Source organism: Natator depressus, chromosome 6 (genome assembly GCF_965152275.1).
Source record: "Natator depressus isolate rNatDep1 chromosome 6, rNatDep2.hap1, whole genome shotgun sequence".
Lineage (NCBI taxonomy): Eukaryota > Metazoa > Chordata > Testudines > Cheloniidae > Natator > Natator depressus.
The window spans coordinates 51,095,420-51,110,883 of NC_134239.1; the positions used below are offsets into that span (position 1 = coordinate 51,095,420).

Genomic DNA, 15,464 nt, shown 5'->3' on the forward strand with positions numbered 1-15,464 from the left:
TGAACCCGGAAAATATCTAGATGAATTGATGTACTCCCGTAAGACTTCTGTGTACCCCGGAAGACCTCTGTGTACTCCCAGGGGTATGCATAGCCCTGATTGAGAACCACTGGCTTAAGAGATATACTGATTGCTGCAGCTTTATGTCAATGTAACTTGCATCAACCAAAGTTTGTAGTATAGACAAGACCTCAGTATGGATAGGGACTTGACAGATTTAACAGTTTTAATGGAACTATTAATGATCCATTAACTAAAGCATTCATCAAAGAGGCTTTGGCTTAATGGGGATTTGAACCCATGAGAAGCCTCTAAAGAAAACAGGCTGTCCAAAGGAGGCTTCAATGGAATCACGCTGAAACAACCGAACTCTCCACTACTTCACTTGTTTAAGATCCCGCTCCACCCGATGGACTTTCTTCATAAATCCTTGAAACCCCATGAAAATAATCTGCTTTCATTTTTCATTACCAGCACAGAGCTCAGCTGAGATTCACTGAAACATTTCCTCAGTCTCAAGAATCTTCCAAGGGAACAGAGATCAAGCAAGGAGGCTTTTTATGTTGAAACCAATGACACTTGGCAGCTTCAAATGCTTGGAGTTTTATGGTTCACAGCAGATTGTCAGCTACTGTATATTTGCCAGAAGCTGGGAATGGCAACAGGGGATGGATCACTCAATGATTGCCTGTTCTGTTCATTCCCTACGGGGCACCTGGCATTGGCCACTGTTGGAAGACAGGATACTGGGCTAGATGGACCACTGATCTGACCCAGTATGGCTGTTCTTATGTTATGTTCTTATTGTCATAGGCCATTGAAACCAATAAAGCTATGACCATTTACACCAGCTGAGGACCTGCCTCACCGATTTTATGGTCAGAAGGGACCATTATCATCTAGTCTGACTTCCTATATAACATAGGCCATAGAATTTCACCAACTGTTTCCTGCATCAAGTCGATAAAGCTGGTTGAGCTACAGCATGTCTTTTAGTAATACATTCGATCTTGATTTAAATACTTCATTTGAATCCCAAACTCAAAGTGAAACTCACCAGGTGCAAGGACTCATTAAAGTTTTCAATTCCCCCCTCCCCCCAAGTCTTCAAAGGTCCAAGCATGGCAGTGACTCCTCCTCAGGAAAAGAAGGAATGGGTGTGTCTGTCAGCTTCAGAGACTCATAACTGCTACTCTTTCAGTTGTCCAGAGAGGTCTACTGGAGACTGCCATAGACTGAGTCAGCTGCCTTTGCAGCATACCTTACCTCTGCTGGGATTAAGGAATAATATCTATACAGTGTGGATGTTTTAAAACATATTTTTACGTATTTCAACATGTTACAGTTTTTTGTCAGCTGTCCTGCACTTAAACTGAATTTACTGTCTGTCATCTGAGCCTGGGGAGTTACCCTGTGCTACATGTGGAGGTAACAGTTCCCTCTGGGTATAGTAGTTAAAACAATATTTTTGTGTATGTGTTTAGACAAGGACTAAGAACTTCCAAATCAATGTATGGATCGTGAAATGGATTAGCATGTAAATCATTACACACACAATAAAAAGACTCTTTAATCTGAGAACCATAGGAACAGCCTGGTGAACACTTCTGACAACCACTTCAGCTCACAAGAAGAAGCTTTTCACTGTAATCATATTTATTAAGTGATATAATGTTATATTCCAGACGTGTCATGTGCAAAATAAATTATTATGAAAGGCTGGAGGCTCATAGGGATATGATTTCAGTGCAAGCCCATGATCTTACAATGATTTTTAAACAAAAACTTTTTTTTCCAACAAGGTGGAGGAAGTGTTCCCGGGAAAGGTAACTTTAGTAAGTAATTAACCAAATTATATTATCATTAGATTCTTTTCTGATTTTTTTAGAGTTGTCACCTAATGCTGTCCCATTGTTAATCATCCATTCCCCAAATTTATTTGGCTGCTTATTTCATCTGTTGGAATTCTTTGAAAATATTATTAATTGTGGAGAGAGCAAATTTAGGAGATATTGTACAGTAAGGGCAAAAACCTCTTCTCACCTGACCCCATTCGAGTCATCAGGAAAGGTTGGTGACATCGGAAAGTAGCAAGGCAATATGGAATCCTATATAAAACTTCTGAAACTCAACACTCATAGATCTCAGGTGATTTACAGAGGAAGGTAGGTATCATTATCCCATTTTACAGATGTGGAAACTAGGGCACAGGGAGGTGAAACACAACTTACTGAAGGGACGGTGGCAAAGCTGGGAATAGAGACCAGGCCCACTAAGCACCAGAGCATATAGGCTCAATTTACCTCAGAGGGAGAAGACTGGATGACACCAAACTCAGAACCTGGTAGGGGCTGCTTGTCCTGTTTCCTCCGAGGAGCCTCCACAGCTGGGAAATTGTAAGATACATCTTATTTTTTTCCCAGCATGACAATGGATCCTCATAACCATCTTGATGCAGTTCTGCATCTTGCCTCCCTTGATGCACATATCCATCATCAATCCCTTATCTTTCCATTTCCACATATGGGGTGAGATACTTGCTCCAGTCCCTTTATGCTGTGTAAAAGGGCGGGAGCAGTATAATAGATTCTGGCTATGAGAGGAATCCTCCAACATCAGCACTGAGGAAGACAGCCATAAGGCTGCCCCCAAAGGATCACTTTGCAAGCCTTGGTGTAGGGGGTGTAACAGGGGCAGGGCTGGGAGTGGAAGGGGCATGCCAAAGGCATGGCTGCATCAAGCAGTGCTGTGGCTCATAGGGCAGGCTGGGGAGGATGCTGTAATTTAGGCTCCCAGAGCTGCCTAAGTTAGGGTGAGGGCTTCTCCAGCCCTTGGAGCACCTCGGGATCTGGAGGGCACAAAGGTAGCTAAAAGCCACCATAGACTCCCCCCTCCTCCTGAGCTGCAAGTTTGGTGCTGCGCCTTATAAAAGTGCCAGCTAGAACCTTGCCCATGATTTCTAATATGCTGTGAAATGAGTTTTGTTGTCTCGGTCCAGTTTCCTGTGGAGAAGAGCCCAATCCACAAAGAACGCTACCACAGTTGGCACTCCTTGACTAGCTCAGCAGAGACATCACGGGCTTAATGAGGCCATGGAATCTGGACTGTTCTTGCATCTATGGCAGTGATCCCTCCAGGCAGGATGAGGCACTATTGTACCTTTAAAGACATAACCCTACACTGGGGCAACATGAAACACAATGCTGCAGCTGGAGTTCTGCAGTGTGCACTCCTCCACAAGCTTTGCCACTTTACTGGTTAGCGTAGGGGTGTGTCAAACCCTGACTCCACTTCTTCACACTACTTCCTTCCCCCTTTGGGGTGGGTAGGAACCCTAGCAGTTCTTGCAAAGAAAGCAGTTGCTTTCAAGGACTGTTGCTTGCCCTCTGCAGCTAACCCCTTGTGTCACCTTTCAGGGGCTAGGCACAATCTAGCCTTTTAGTTTTATTCTAGCTCTGCAAGGGGCAAAGCAGTCTGGTTTGGGCTTTCAATTTGCAACACCTCATTAGGCAGGTTTAGGTTTACAAACTATAACCAAAACCTGAGGCTGTTCAGATAAAGTTTGGAGTAAAGGGATGATTGGACAAAAGGTTCTGTTTTTGTCCTACCTCTGTTAAGAATCCATTACTTGTCTCCTGTATATGAAGAGACGAGACACCTGTGGAGTGCATGCTCTATTTTCAATTACCCCCAAAATCCAATATCAAAGTGCTAGAAGGAACAAGATGATGGTCATGCCATCACACATACACTGTAGACTGTGTTATTTATATGCTCCCAAACCCTTCCTTTTCATATAAAGCCATAAACAGAAAGTTCTATTATTTTGGAAAGGGGAAAAAAACGTCTTTGAATTTCAAATCCCAGTGTTACAGCTAAACAGCCTCGGCCAAGTGTTATGAATCTGGTCAGTTCATGATTTCCTGTTTTAGTAGTACATAAATTCTACTCTATCAGCGATGTGAGGCAATCTCTCAGCCTTCAAGTATCTTTCTAGGGATCCATTATCATCTCTGTCTCCAAATAATCCTCTTCTTTCCTTGTGCAGATTTGGAAGATGCCATGCATCACCAATCAGAGGCAATTACATCTGTCTGATACCAATGTTCTCATGCAAAACCTGAGTTCAGCATATTGGAATAATCTCACTACACAAAACAATTACAAATCCAGATGATTAGCCTGTTAGTCATGCCAGATTATTTCAGAATTCATGCATAAAACATTACAGTATATCCAGACTGAAATCTGAAATTGATGTAGCTGATAGGAAAGTGCATTCTACCCAGACACACATGGAATGTTCAGCAGCAGGCAAGCACCTCAGTGAGGCTAATTGCTACCCTTTCCCATCTCTTTTCTGGTGATTTAGATGATGCTTTCAAGGGAAATTGGTTACAAAAGAAGATTGGCAGTATGGAATGCAGGAGGTTTCCTCTGTTTAGTCTTAAAAGAGAGATAGCAAGGGTGGGCACTGTAAAATTTCCCTACCCATGTAGTGCCATCTTACTTCTAGGGCATGGAGTCATTTGCACCTTAGTCTCTCTGTTGATGTTGGCAAGAAGGCCACCAGATAAGATCAATTTCAAGGAGATAGTGTATCAACTATCTATATTGTCTGGAAGTGTATTATGACTATGTACAGCCAACTACATGTAAGGTTGGCAATACAGCACAAAGGGGATATCTGCCCACATGTGTCTGAGGTGTGTAAAACATCAAAAAGGGAAAGGCTTTATTTAGGGTGTTTCCAACAGGTACAAGTAGGAGTATGGAGATTAAATTAAGGCAAGGAAAATGATGAAGGGTGAATATTGGGAATGACTTCCAGACAGTGAAATCTATTATATCAGCTCTTCTCAAATTCTGGTAGGTGTACTGCTGGTGGTACATGGGCTACAATCATATTGCACGCAGGCTGGTTTACACTATATTCCAGGGATCGGCAACCTTTGGCACGCGGCCCATCAGGAAAATCCGCTGGCGGGCCAGGACAGTTTGTTTACCTGCAGCGTCCACAGGTTCGGCCGATCGCAGCTCCCACTTGCTGCAGTTCGTCGTTCCAGGCTAATGGGGGCTGCGGGAAGCGACGCAGGCCAAGGGATGTGCTGGCCACCGCTTCCCGCAGCCCCCATTGGCCTGGAACGGTGAACCGCAGCTAGTGTGCCAAAGGTTGCAGATCCCTGCCATATTATCAGCCATTATAACTGCAAGAATTGAAATTACAGGGGTGGTATGCCTAGGTTATGAGTTTTAGATGTTGCACACTAGGTCTTAAAGTCTGAGAATTGCCAAGAAAAGTAAAGGAGACCCCATTATTAGAGACAAATAGGCAATTGCAGATTCCACTAAGGTCAATGGGAGCTGTGATTACTAAGCACCTCTGAAAATCAGGTTGGAAAAAGTACTAGCAAATATAGTGTAAGTAACAATCTCGCACTAGCAGAGTAACAGACTAGATATGACTTAATAGGTTTTTCCCATCTCTACAATATATGGTCATGAATGAACATGTTCATTTGATTTTCTGGTTTTCTGAATTGGCCTGTGGTCAACCCATCTGACAACAATCTCTAGTCCCTCATCTATCAAAGAGCTTGCTTGAAAAAGCAAAGAAACCATGAGCAGAATGGATAATCGCAACACTCGTAACATCTAGGTTATATCAAAGTCAATTTCCCCTCACATTTATGTCATGTTTTAAGGCAATTGGCTAATCAACTTATTAAAATGGGAACTTCGGTGAGTCACTGGAATCCTTTATTGAATCTTGGGTGTTGATAACCAACACTGGCAGTAATTCACCAGTTTCATACACAGCTGTCTGCCTTGTCAGGGAAAGGGTTCTTAGATTTTGAAAATGTTGCAGATTTTTTCCTGTGCACTGACTGATTACAGTCTACATACTGTAGTGCTGAATGCAAGAAAGGAACCAGCTAGAAGAAAAACCTCTCTTTTTGCTATGTTAGTGTTGTGTAAAACCTGGAGATTTCATCCTATTAATTATCAGAGGGGTAGCCATGTTAGACTCCTTGCTGTTTTTGTGGATACAGACTGGTGGCACCTTAAAGACTAACAGATTTATTTGGGCTTAAGCTTTCATGGGTAAAAAACCCACTTCTTTGTGCATCAGAAGAAGTGGGTTTTTTACCCACGAAAGTTTATGCCCAAATAAATCTGTTAGTCTTTAAGTTGCCACCAGACTCCTCATCCCATTAATGTGGAAATCATGGCATCTAGAAATGGTGTTAGTGCCGAATACTTATTTTAACTCCATGGAGGCAGCATTTCCTCTGTGGGTAACAATAACTGTGTATCTTGTTGAGTCCCTACTTTGCAGTTCCCTAGACAGTGGTTTGCACAGAACAATGACTTTTCTTTCTGGAAAGAGACACTGGATTCATTGTGTGTATAATGTTCTTGGTGCCTGGTCTAAAAACCCTTGCCATCAATAAGAGTTTTGCCACTGACTTCAGTGGGAGCAGGATCCAGCCCATAATATCTTATTTACTAGAACATCTTGGTGCTGCTATCCACAGGGTAAATTTTCATAGTCAAAGTAGGTGGATTTATGAAAACATAGAAGCCATCCTATATATATAGACAGAGACACATATTTAGTACAGACACCAATCACCACACATTTTTGTTTACTTAGTATTTGAAAAAATGTTCATCAGAGTTAATCTGAAATTGTTTGTGTGTTCAGGTAATGTGAGAAAAATTTGCTTGACTGACACCAGATGAGATTCTAGTATTGGCTTCTTACCCTTGCTTGTGTGTTTTCTTCTGTTTATCTCTTTTACTTTTGCTGTCTCTCTCTCTCCTTTTGCTTCAGTGACTAAAGAGAGGACAGAAAAATTTCAGTCAGTATAGTATATAATATAATTGCTGTCCAAATTAACTACTATGCAATTTTTAGATATCTGCGCAGCCATTTAGTTCTACACTGTTGCTGTCAAAATAAAGCCCCTAATGTAAACATAATTCATGCAATCAGGAATGAACATGAGAAAGGCACTATTTAACTGCTCTAAAGCATATGCATGTCATTGAATGTCAAGATGAAGTGAAAAGGAAAGTGAAGGTGACTGTCTACCCCTCCTGCTGGCTGCACAGTAGGCTTGATTTCATTCTTCTCAAAGCATCCCAACTGTCAAGTCTAGCCTTGCATCTTTGCAGTGATGGGGATTAAACAGCTTCCCTTAGCAGCTTGTTCTATTGTCTGATTACACTTAGAGGTTTATGTTTTACAGTATTTAATCAAACTATCCCTTTCTTTAGCTTAAAATTATACCTTCTTGCTCTACTCCTGTTACCTAGTGAACGCTACTGCCACCTCTTTCCACATTACAACGACCACCTTCTCCCTGTGTAACACTTTGCTATGTATGTTCTGGTAATCCGTTACCATTGGTCTTCAATTGTCATTTTCCTAAGCTAAATTCTATGGGTAGTCACACACGTGCCAATCCAGAGTAACTCTTGTGACTAGCCTGAGTTCAGATTCTGACCCAACATCTTGTAACCTCTTCTAACAGGTTATTTTTTTCATGAGATATCTCACAGTGAGCTTCACAACCCACCCACCATCACCACACACACACACCAGGACAAGTGGGTAGAATAGCTGTGTGAATCCAGCACACTTTGAAGTCAATGAGAGTTTTGTCTCGGTTTACAGATCTGAAGAGGGGAGGCCAAAACCAAACTAACAGAAAACAAACAAACAGTCCCCTTTAAGAAGGCCTCCAAATCAACCCCAGCCAGCAGAGTTCCTAGTTCTCTAATTGTTCTAGGAGGCAGACAGGTTTTCTCCCTTTCCCTTAAGCATCAGGTCAGGGAAGGAGCAGCTTAATCTAGTTCATAAGGTCCCTGCCTCAGAGCCTTGAGTCAAACCAATCAAATTATAGTCAGAAAACAGTTTTTAAGACTCAGGCCAGACTAGTGTCCTAGGGCCTGCAACCCATAGCAGCCAGCATGGCCTCTAGTCCCTTCTTGCTCAGCTTCCTTTTGCAGACAGGGGCTGGGTGCACCTTCATTGCACCCAGGCTGTTTTGGCTGTAAGATGTCCCTTAAAGGGGTAATATGCTCCACCACAGTAAGTAAACTGCAGCATCAGGCCCTTTACCAATTAGTGCAAGTTTACTGAGGTTTCACAGGCATGAAAGAGGTGCAAAGGTGATATCTAATTCCTATGGGCTAGATTGTCTCCTGGTCTTATTCATACAAAGGAGTGAGGAAGAGTCAGTCTTCCCACATCTCCTCTTTGGCCAAATAGGGTCCAGGAGTGGTGCACAGTGCCAGGTCATCGTCTCTACAGGCTCCCTCCTACAAACCAGTGGGGAGGCTGAGGGGCAAGAAAAGGTGATGAGCCTTCATTGTGCCCCTCCCAATGCCTGACTGGCAAATGGAGCAGGGTCAGTGGAAATGGGGAAGTGAGCTGCCCTCTTTTGAGAGATACAGTAAGTTACTTCTTTCCAGGAGAAAAGAGGAACAGGGAAGGAAATATCACTCAGACTCATGTCCTTCACAGGGCTCCTTCTGAGATCCAGCAGCTACAAACAACCCCTTGCTCAACAACCCCTTTTGGTCTAGCCCTACATATGCAGCAAAGGGCTTTGGCTCTATATTACCTGAAAGATGTTGAGCTATCTCAACTGCAGCATGTTACCCTAGGCCACGTAGTAAAAATATTCATTATTCTATAGCTGCCCTCCGTTGCAGCTAAACAGGCAGTGCACTGATGATGCATTGCAACGGGAGAAGCAGCACTAGAAGAGTTAAGTCTCTTATGTTAACACAGAATTTATCAGAGCAATTATCCCATTTACCAGTTACAACAAAAGCATAAATCATAACCATGAACTGGATCATTATCAGTATGTCAGAAAGCAGCCATGTGCCTGTACATGCTAATAGTTTCCCAGAGAAAGGCTGTTGCCTTCCCTGTAGTATACAGAATTATCTATCAGTGCAGTCCAGCATGGGTGTTCTGAAATTCTTACTCCTATTTTCCCCAGGTCAGTACTGCCTGTTATGCTTTTATTAGCTGGATTTAGACAATAAACTGAAAGTGGAAGGTTTCATTCCTTGCCATTACTGGATTTGCATGCGAACAATTTCTGAATAGATCCTGCTTCTGGCAGACAGGGTGGTACATTACTGACCAATGGGTGTGTCTTTGTACCTCTTTGGGGTGTGTTATGTTGATTCCTCTTATGAAATGTTATGTTGATATCTTGGGTGTTAAGTACACAGGAATCTATTTACCGTACAAGATGAGACAGCTGGTATGTATCTGGCAGGGACCAACACCTGATACTTCAGTGGAAGGAGAATCGCCCACCCCACAAGCAACTCTTCCATTGCACAGTGTTATACAACAGCAAGAAATCTTTCTTGTCCCGTGAACTGAATTTACAATTTGCCAGGACATGTGAAATGTGAGGAATACATGCATAGGTGATGCCATGTTTTACATTCCCCCATCTCTCTCTCAAGTATAGTTTCCTGAAGCTGATACTGAGATAGATGGAGAGTCCCTACCTCACACTGAACGTAATATCTTACTTCACAAGTACCCCATTGAAATCAATGGAATGACTTGCTGTATAAGGTGCTACTCAGCATGAGTGAAGCTATCACACTCTGGTCTGCCATATTGACCTGTTACAATGCAATGGGTTAGCAATATTGTTAAGCATATTGATATCTAAGCAACCAGAACTCAGAAGAGGTTGTTACAGCATCTACACATCTGTAATTGCCTGGTGGAAGACGCTATTCTGTATGAGTGCTGTACAGCTCAGAAGGAATGCCATAGCAATGAGTGTCACTAAACTGTTACATGTAGATATCTAGCTGTGATTCTCATGGTGAAGGTTTAAACAACACATTTTCCACGAGGAGTAGTATCTCAGCCCTTTTTGGGTATAGTAAATTTACAGGGATTATCATTGCAGTCTCTTTAAACTATAACCGATTCTCACTTTTCTATTTTATTATATAGAATTATTTTCTTTTACATTCTGCACTAGTAAAGATGAAGCTAATCCTTTATGAAAGAGGACACATATAACCAAAGAACTAGATAGCTCAGGGTGTGGGTAATAGGTTATAAAGCTATCAACCAGTTCCAATTTGGGGCCAGCTGATAGTGAAAATCATTATCATTTCATAGTGCATGTGAAATAGTTTTACAGTTTTGGAATTGAAGGAGTAGAGTGACTGAATTGCCCATTTAGCCCTAAGGGTTAGACCTGTTAGCAGGATAGGAAAATTGTTGCTCCTGCTAGGTTTTCCTTCCGGTGCATGTGGCCTTAAACTAAAGAAGGAAAAGATAAAAAATAAACGTTAGTCTTTTTAAAAGGTAACCTGTATCTTTTATAGATAATATGCTGTAAGTAGAGCTGGCCAGAGAACAATTCTGTTTCATGATAAATTGTGAGATTTTGAATTTTGTTTTATATTGGCATGGAAACAAAACCTTTCAAATGTTTTTGCAAAGTAGAATTGTATTGAAACATCAGTTTTCAGATCCAAAAGGCCAGGTTTTCAGTTCACATCTCTCTCTCTGACCAGAGAGTCCACCCTGGATCTCAGAAACCTTCCTCTCAAAAATTTCATTGGAATGGATATGTTTCCAACAAAACAGCATATTTTGATGAAAAAAGTTTCATCAAAATGTTCCAACCAGCTCTAGCTATACATTTTTACAATTGCAAGTACACTATTGTGCTTTGAGCTCACGTGCATTTTCAAGTACTTGGCTTTAATCTTTGTGAAAAGCTCATGAGTCTGTTTTCACTGTATGCTTTTTAAAGCACTCTGGCATCCTGATGGGTCTATGCCATTTAAATGATAGTATGTGCAAAAGCCAAAAGGGATTATGGAGGAAGGAAGAAATGGAGACTCAGTCATATGGACCTACCTTTGGATTTGTTTGTGCTAAACAAGCCCATCTCACCTGTTTGATTAACATTTTTTGTTTACTGTCTCACTAACATAGGTGATAAAAATAGATCAATGCTTTTAAACTAAACTAATTGGAGCTGTGATTAGCACTTGAAGCTGATGGGAACTATAGTACATCATGCAGTACCTCCACCCTCAGGTCATCCACTGCAAATACCAGCTGCTCTAACTGTTGGAGGCTAGAAAGAAGCTTTTCCTAGCTATGCCTCCACTTACAGTAGTATCTGTGCACCTCACAATCTTTAGTGCATTCATCTTCACAACACCACTGAAGTAGGGAAGTTCTACCACCCCCAATTGCAGATGGGCAACTAAGGCACAGAGAAGCTAAGTGACTTGCCCAAGGTCACAAAGTATGTAGCAGAGCAGGAACTTGACTCTAGGTCTTCCACATTCTAGGCTAGTGCCTAACTATTGGCCCATCCTTCCTTTCCTTTCCCTGTGGGCCTGGTATTTAAAAAAAACCAACCAACCAACCATCTAATGCAGAGTGTCTCACCACAGCTGGTCAGCAAATGTGTGAAAGATATCCATAAAAGCAAAAGAAAAGTTTTCATCTTTATCAAAAGCATTTCTTCAGAAATTTTTATTTTTAGTGAAAAGCTACAAAAATCCTGGATATTGGTTTTAGCAACTGAAAAATTTCAGCTGGATACCAACCAGGAATTTGGTCTTTGGGTTTTCAGGTTCACAACAAAACCCTGAAAAATGTTGTAAAAAAATAGATGTATTTTACAGACATTTGTTTTAAAAATATTTTTCAATCAAAAAAACATTTAAAATAAAATCAGACCAGGTCTATTCCTCACATCTGCCTCTGCCAGTGAGAGTTGTTGGCAAGAGGATATTGGACTAGATGAACCACAGGTCTGACATGGATTAGCAATTCCTATCTCAGTTATCAGCACAGACATTCTCAGGGTGACTGGTGAAAGCTGCAGGGCACTGCTGTAGCATGTCCACTCAAAGGGACTGTAGTGGAGTACTCAGCTCACAAGGCCCCCAGGCAGCTCCACATGCTTCCCCTCACCTCAGCTTCCCTTCTTGGATCCCCAAAAACTCCACACTGGCTTTTTCAGTCCAATAACAGAAGCATCTGATTTACTCGCTTAAAGTTCAACACTGAATATAAGAATCTTCCTTCCAGCCTTTAGCTAGGTATAGGCCAAACTCCTTTGGTCTGGTCAGAGTCTTTCCTGTTTTAGCAGGCTACTCCTAGCTCAAGCAAGTTCCCTAGCCTCAGAATCTTACCAACAGGAACCCCTCTTTCTCATGCTCTACAATCTTACTAAAACCTCCTGGCCTTTACCTCTACTGTAGCCACCTTCTGCTCTTTATACAAAATTACCTGATTCCCCCTCAGGTGGGGCTCATTCTGCAATCAGGGTTGACTTGGCTCCAGGCTCTCTGGCCCTAGGCTTTCCATCCTCAGGGCAAGCCACCCTCTTATAGGGACATTTCCCCACTGCTGTAAGGAGAATGACACTGATAGACAGAACAGCGCAATACTTCCTGTACACGTTTCAGTGGCAAGGAAAAGGGGATCAGCCAGGGGCAGGAATCATGTAATTTTCCACTGTTTAAAAACTGCCAGTATCTCTGGCACACAAAATATTCCCTGTGGAAGGCTGGACAAACCAGGCAGCAGGGATATAATAAAAATAAAGAGAAGGATTTCAAACAGGACATTATTATATCTCTTGTTGGTGCCATTAGGCATCATGTCTCTTGAAAAACCACTTTTCTGTTTATTTCTCAGAGCTTGTACTCTTCAGTTCATTTTTCAGTAGCTACTGGAAGGAGGGAGTAGAGTGAGGAGTTTTTTTAGTGAACAGAAAGGACATCTTATTTATCTGGACTGATCAGAAATAACACAGCTCTGAAACCAGTTTGCAGACCACTTTGCTGCTCCCACTGAGGCCACTGGATTTATGGTTTATTACAACATTCTGTAACCCACTAATCCCCCTTTTTTGTCCTATGGCTGAGGGGTGCTAATGGACACTTCACCTTGAATGTTCTCTTAGAATATGTGTTAAATACTTAATCTAAACAATCTGGTCCACCTTGTATTTGGCTGTGACATGCTGAGTACCTTTCCCAGACCTGGAGAAGAGCTCTGTGTAGCTCAATGGCTTGTCTCTTTCCCCAAGAAGTTATATACGATCATACTAAACCACAGAAATAGAGATTAAATGCCACCTCCAGGCTGAGATAATAAGAAGACTGGTAAGGATTTCTTAAATGTAACAAATTCATTACTAGGGTTAAATATTTTACCTCTCCATTAATTCCACTTGAATCAATATTTCCGTCAGAGAAATAAAATGTGTGTGTAAAGGAAACGTTAACACCTTGGCAACCCTATATACTTAGTATGAGCTAGACCATGGATGTCAGAGTTCTAAAAATACAAATACCCAAAACCAGATATTGCAAATACATTCAATATTTATCTGAGCCCACCCTTGCCAAAAAAACTGCAAAAAATCCCCAAAGACGGAGTATGTTTGCTAAAAAAACCCCCAGGAATAAAGCAAATCATTATAGAATGTACGTTCACCCAATGTGATATTTTGTCCGCGTGCTACCACTCCTACATTGAGTAGTACCTTTTTCAAGAGTAATCCATTGATTTCATTGGAACTTCTTTGAAAGTAAAGGTGGGACAATCAAGCACTTAATTAACACCCTATAATTATTTTAAAAATGTTTAAGTAACTTATGTTTGTTTACCTTTCCTTTGTGTCTTTGTGAAATTCCCATGATCATCCTGGCTGCTAACAATGAGAAATAAATGGTATTTTAGTTATGAAATGGGCTGATTTATGTTCTGTCTGTGTAAAATACTGGTTTACTATTTTTCTATTTGAGATTTTTAGTTTTTTAAATATTAAAATATTATTTTAAAATTAGCTGCTGCACCAGAGAACAATGGGGGATTGCCAGCTTTAGAGACCAAACCCCTCCATGGGCTTAATTTGCAGCAAGGGAGATTTAGGTTAGAGATTAGGAAAAACTTTTTAACTAGAAGGGTAGTTAAGCTCTGGAATGGGCTTCCAAGGGAGGTTGTGGAATCTTTATCATTGTAAGCTTTTAAAAATAAGTTGGACAAACACCTTTCAGGGATGGTCTAGATTTATCTGGTCCTGCCACAATGCAAGGGCTGGATCTGATGACTTCTTGAGATCTGGTTCAGCCCTACATTCATGGCTTGGGGCTCCCCAAAAGGGGCAAGAAATGCCAGATGTGACACACCTTGGAGGTTCACCAGCCCACTGCCTTTGGAGCACCGCCACCAAAAGCTCTCAAGAAGTGAGACCCCGCCCATGCTCCACCTCCACTCTGCATCGAGACCCCACTCCTACTTGGCCTCTTCCCCTGTGGCCCCGCCTACGTGGCATCTTTTCCCACCCCAGCTCCACCTCTTCTTCCTAAGGCCCTGCCCTCGCTTTGCCTCTTTCCACCCTCCCTGCGCTGCTTCCCCCAAGGCCCCTCCCTCCTGCCACTTGCTCCTCTCCTCCTTGGGGGAGGGGACAGAGAGGAGCGAATGGTGGGCGGGGGGGCCTCAGGGTAGAGGCGGAGCAGGGGCAGGAAGAGGCAAAGTGGGGGAATGGCCTCGGGGGGAAGAGGCCGAGTGGGATCATGGCCTTGGGGTGGAGCAGGGGCAGGGCCACAGTATGGGTGCTGGTGGCCCCCTCCACATCTAGGGAACTTGTACCCAGCCTCCCCAAATGCAAGAGTCTAGCACTGCCTAAGCCTACATTTTATGATCCTATGATTTATACACAGCTTATACAGCACAGTTAATGGCAGTGCAAGTATTATAATCAAACTGCAGTGACTTTGTCATGTTTAACATTGGCTGAATTTGATTTGGTTGCATACAGATGAAAGTCTCTATATCCCATTTCCCGCTGCTCAGCTCAGCTCAGCCCTATTACATATCGAGGGAGAGAGAAAACTTCTGGAAGGAAGGCTGGGTGCACTGCCAATGAATGAATAGAATTACTCCTTGCTGTACCAAGTAATTCAACTGCATGTAAAAGGCGCAGAAATTCACTGTAGTGAAGAAACTGCAAACGTTTCCTCCTAAAACTTCTCTCTTTCTTCTCACAGAGAATTCAGGTGAAATCTACAGTGAACAGCTAACTGAGTTAACTTAGTCTTTCATCATAGATTTCAGTGGAATCCTTCTTGATATGAGGGTGGAGGGAGAAGATAATAATTAAGAAGCTTTTCACCCTGTGTAGAAAATGAGTTCTTTTTTAAAAGATAAAAGCAATAGAGTAAATCCAAACAAATAATCATTTGCACGCGTATCAGATGCTCCAGGCTAACTTTTATTTAATTATAGAGGACCCATAACAGATTTACCTCTCTGTTGTACAATAAAATTGTATAAATATATGAAAAATCTTCCATCAGAACTGACTCAAATGTTCTACCATTCACAGAAGCTACACTGTGCTGTAGGAAATGTTAAG

At 42.0% G+C, this 15,464-nt stretch overlaps 1 protein-coding gene across 2 annotated transcripts in view; it reads right to left on the reverse strand.

Moving 5' to 3' along the window:
* Positions 1-6,769: 6,769 nt before the first annotated feature.
* The window catches only part of APIP (APAF1 interacting protein), a 77,839-nt gene continuing 69,144 nt past the window's right edge, over positions 6,770-15,464 (reverse strand). Inside the window, exon 8 of one of the 2 annotated variants that reach the window (XR_012639899.1) lies at positions 6,770-6,841. Coding sequence is in view for 1 of the 2 variants with exons in the window: in XM_074955270.1 (XP_074811371.1) it covers positions 6,835-6,841 (7 nt within the window). In the remaining variant the exon portion in view is untranslated. The remainder of the gene's footprint in view (positions 6,842-15,464) is intronic. The other variant, XM_074955270.1, reaches the window with a different exon arrangement.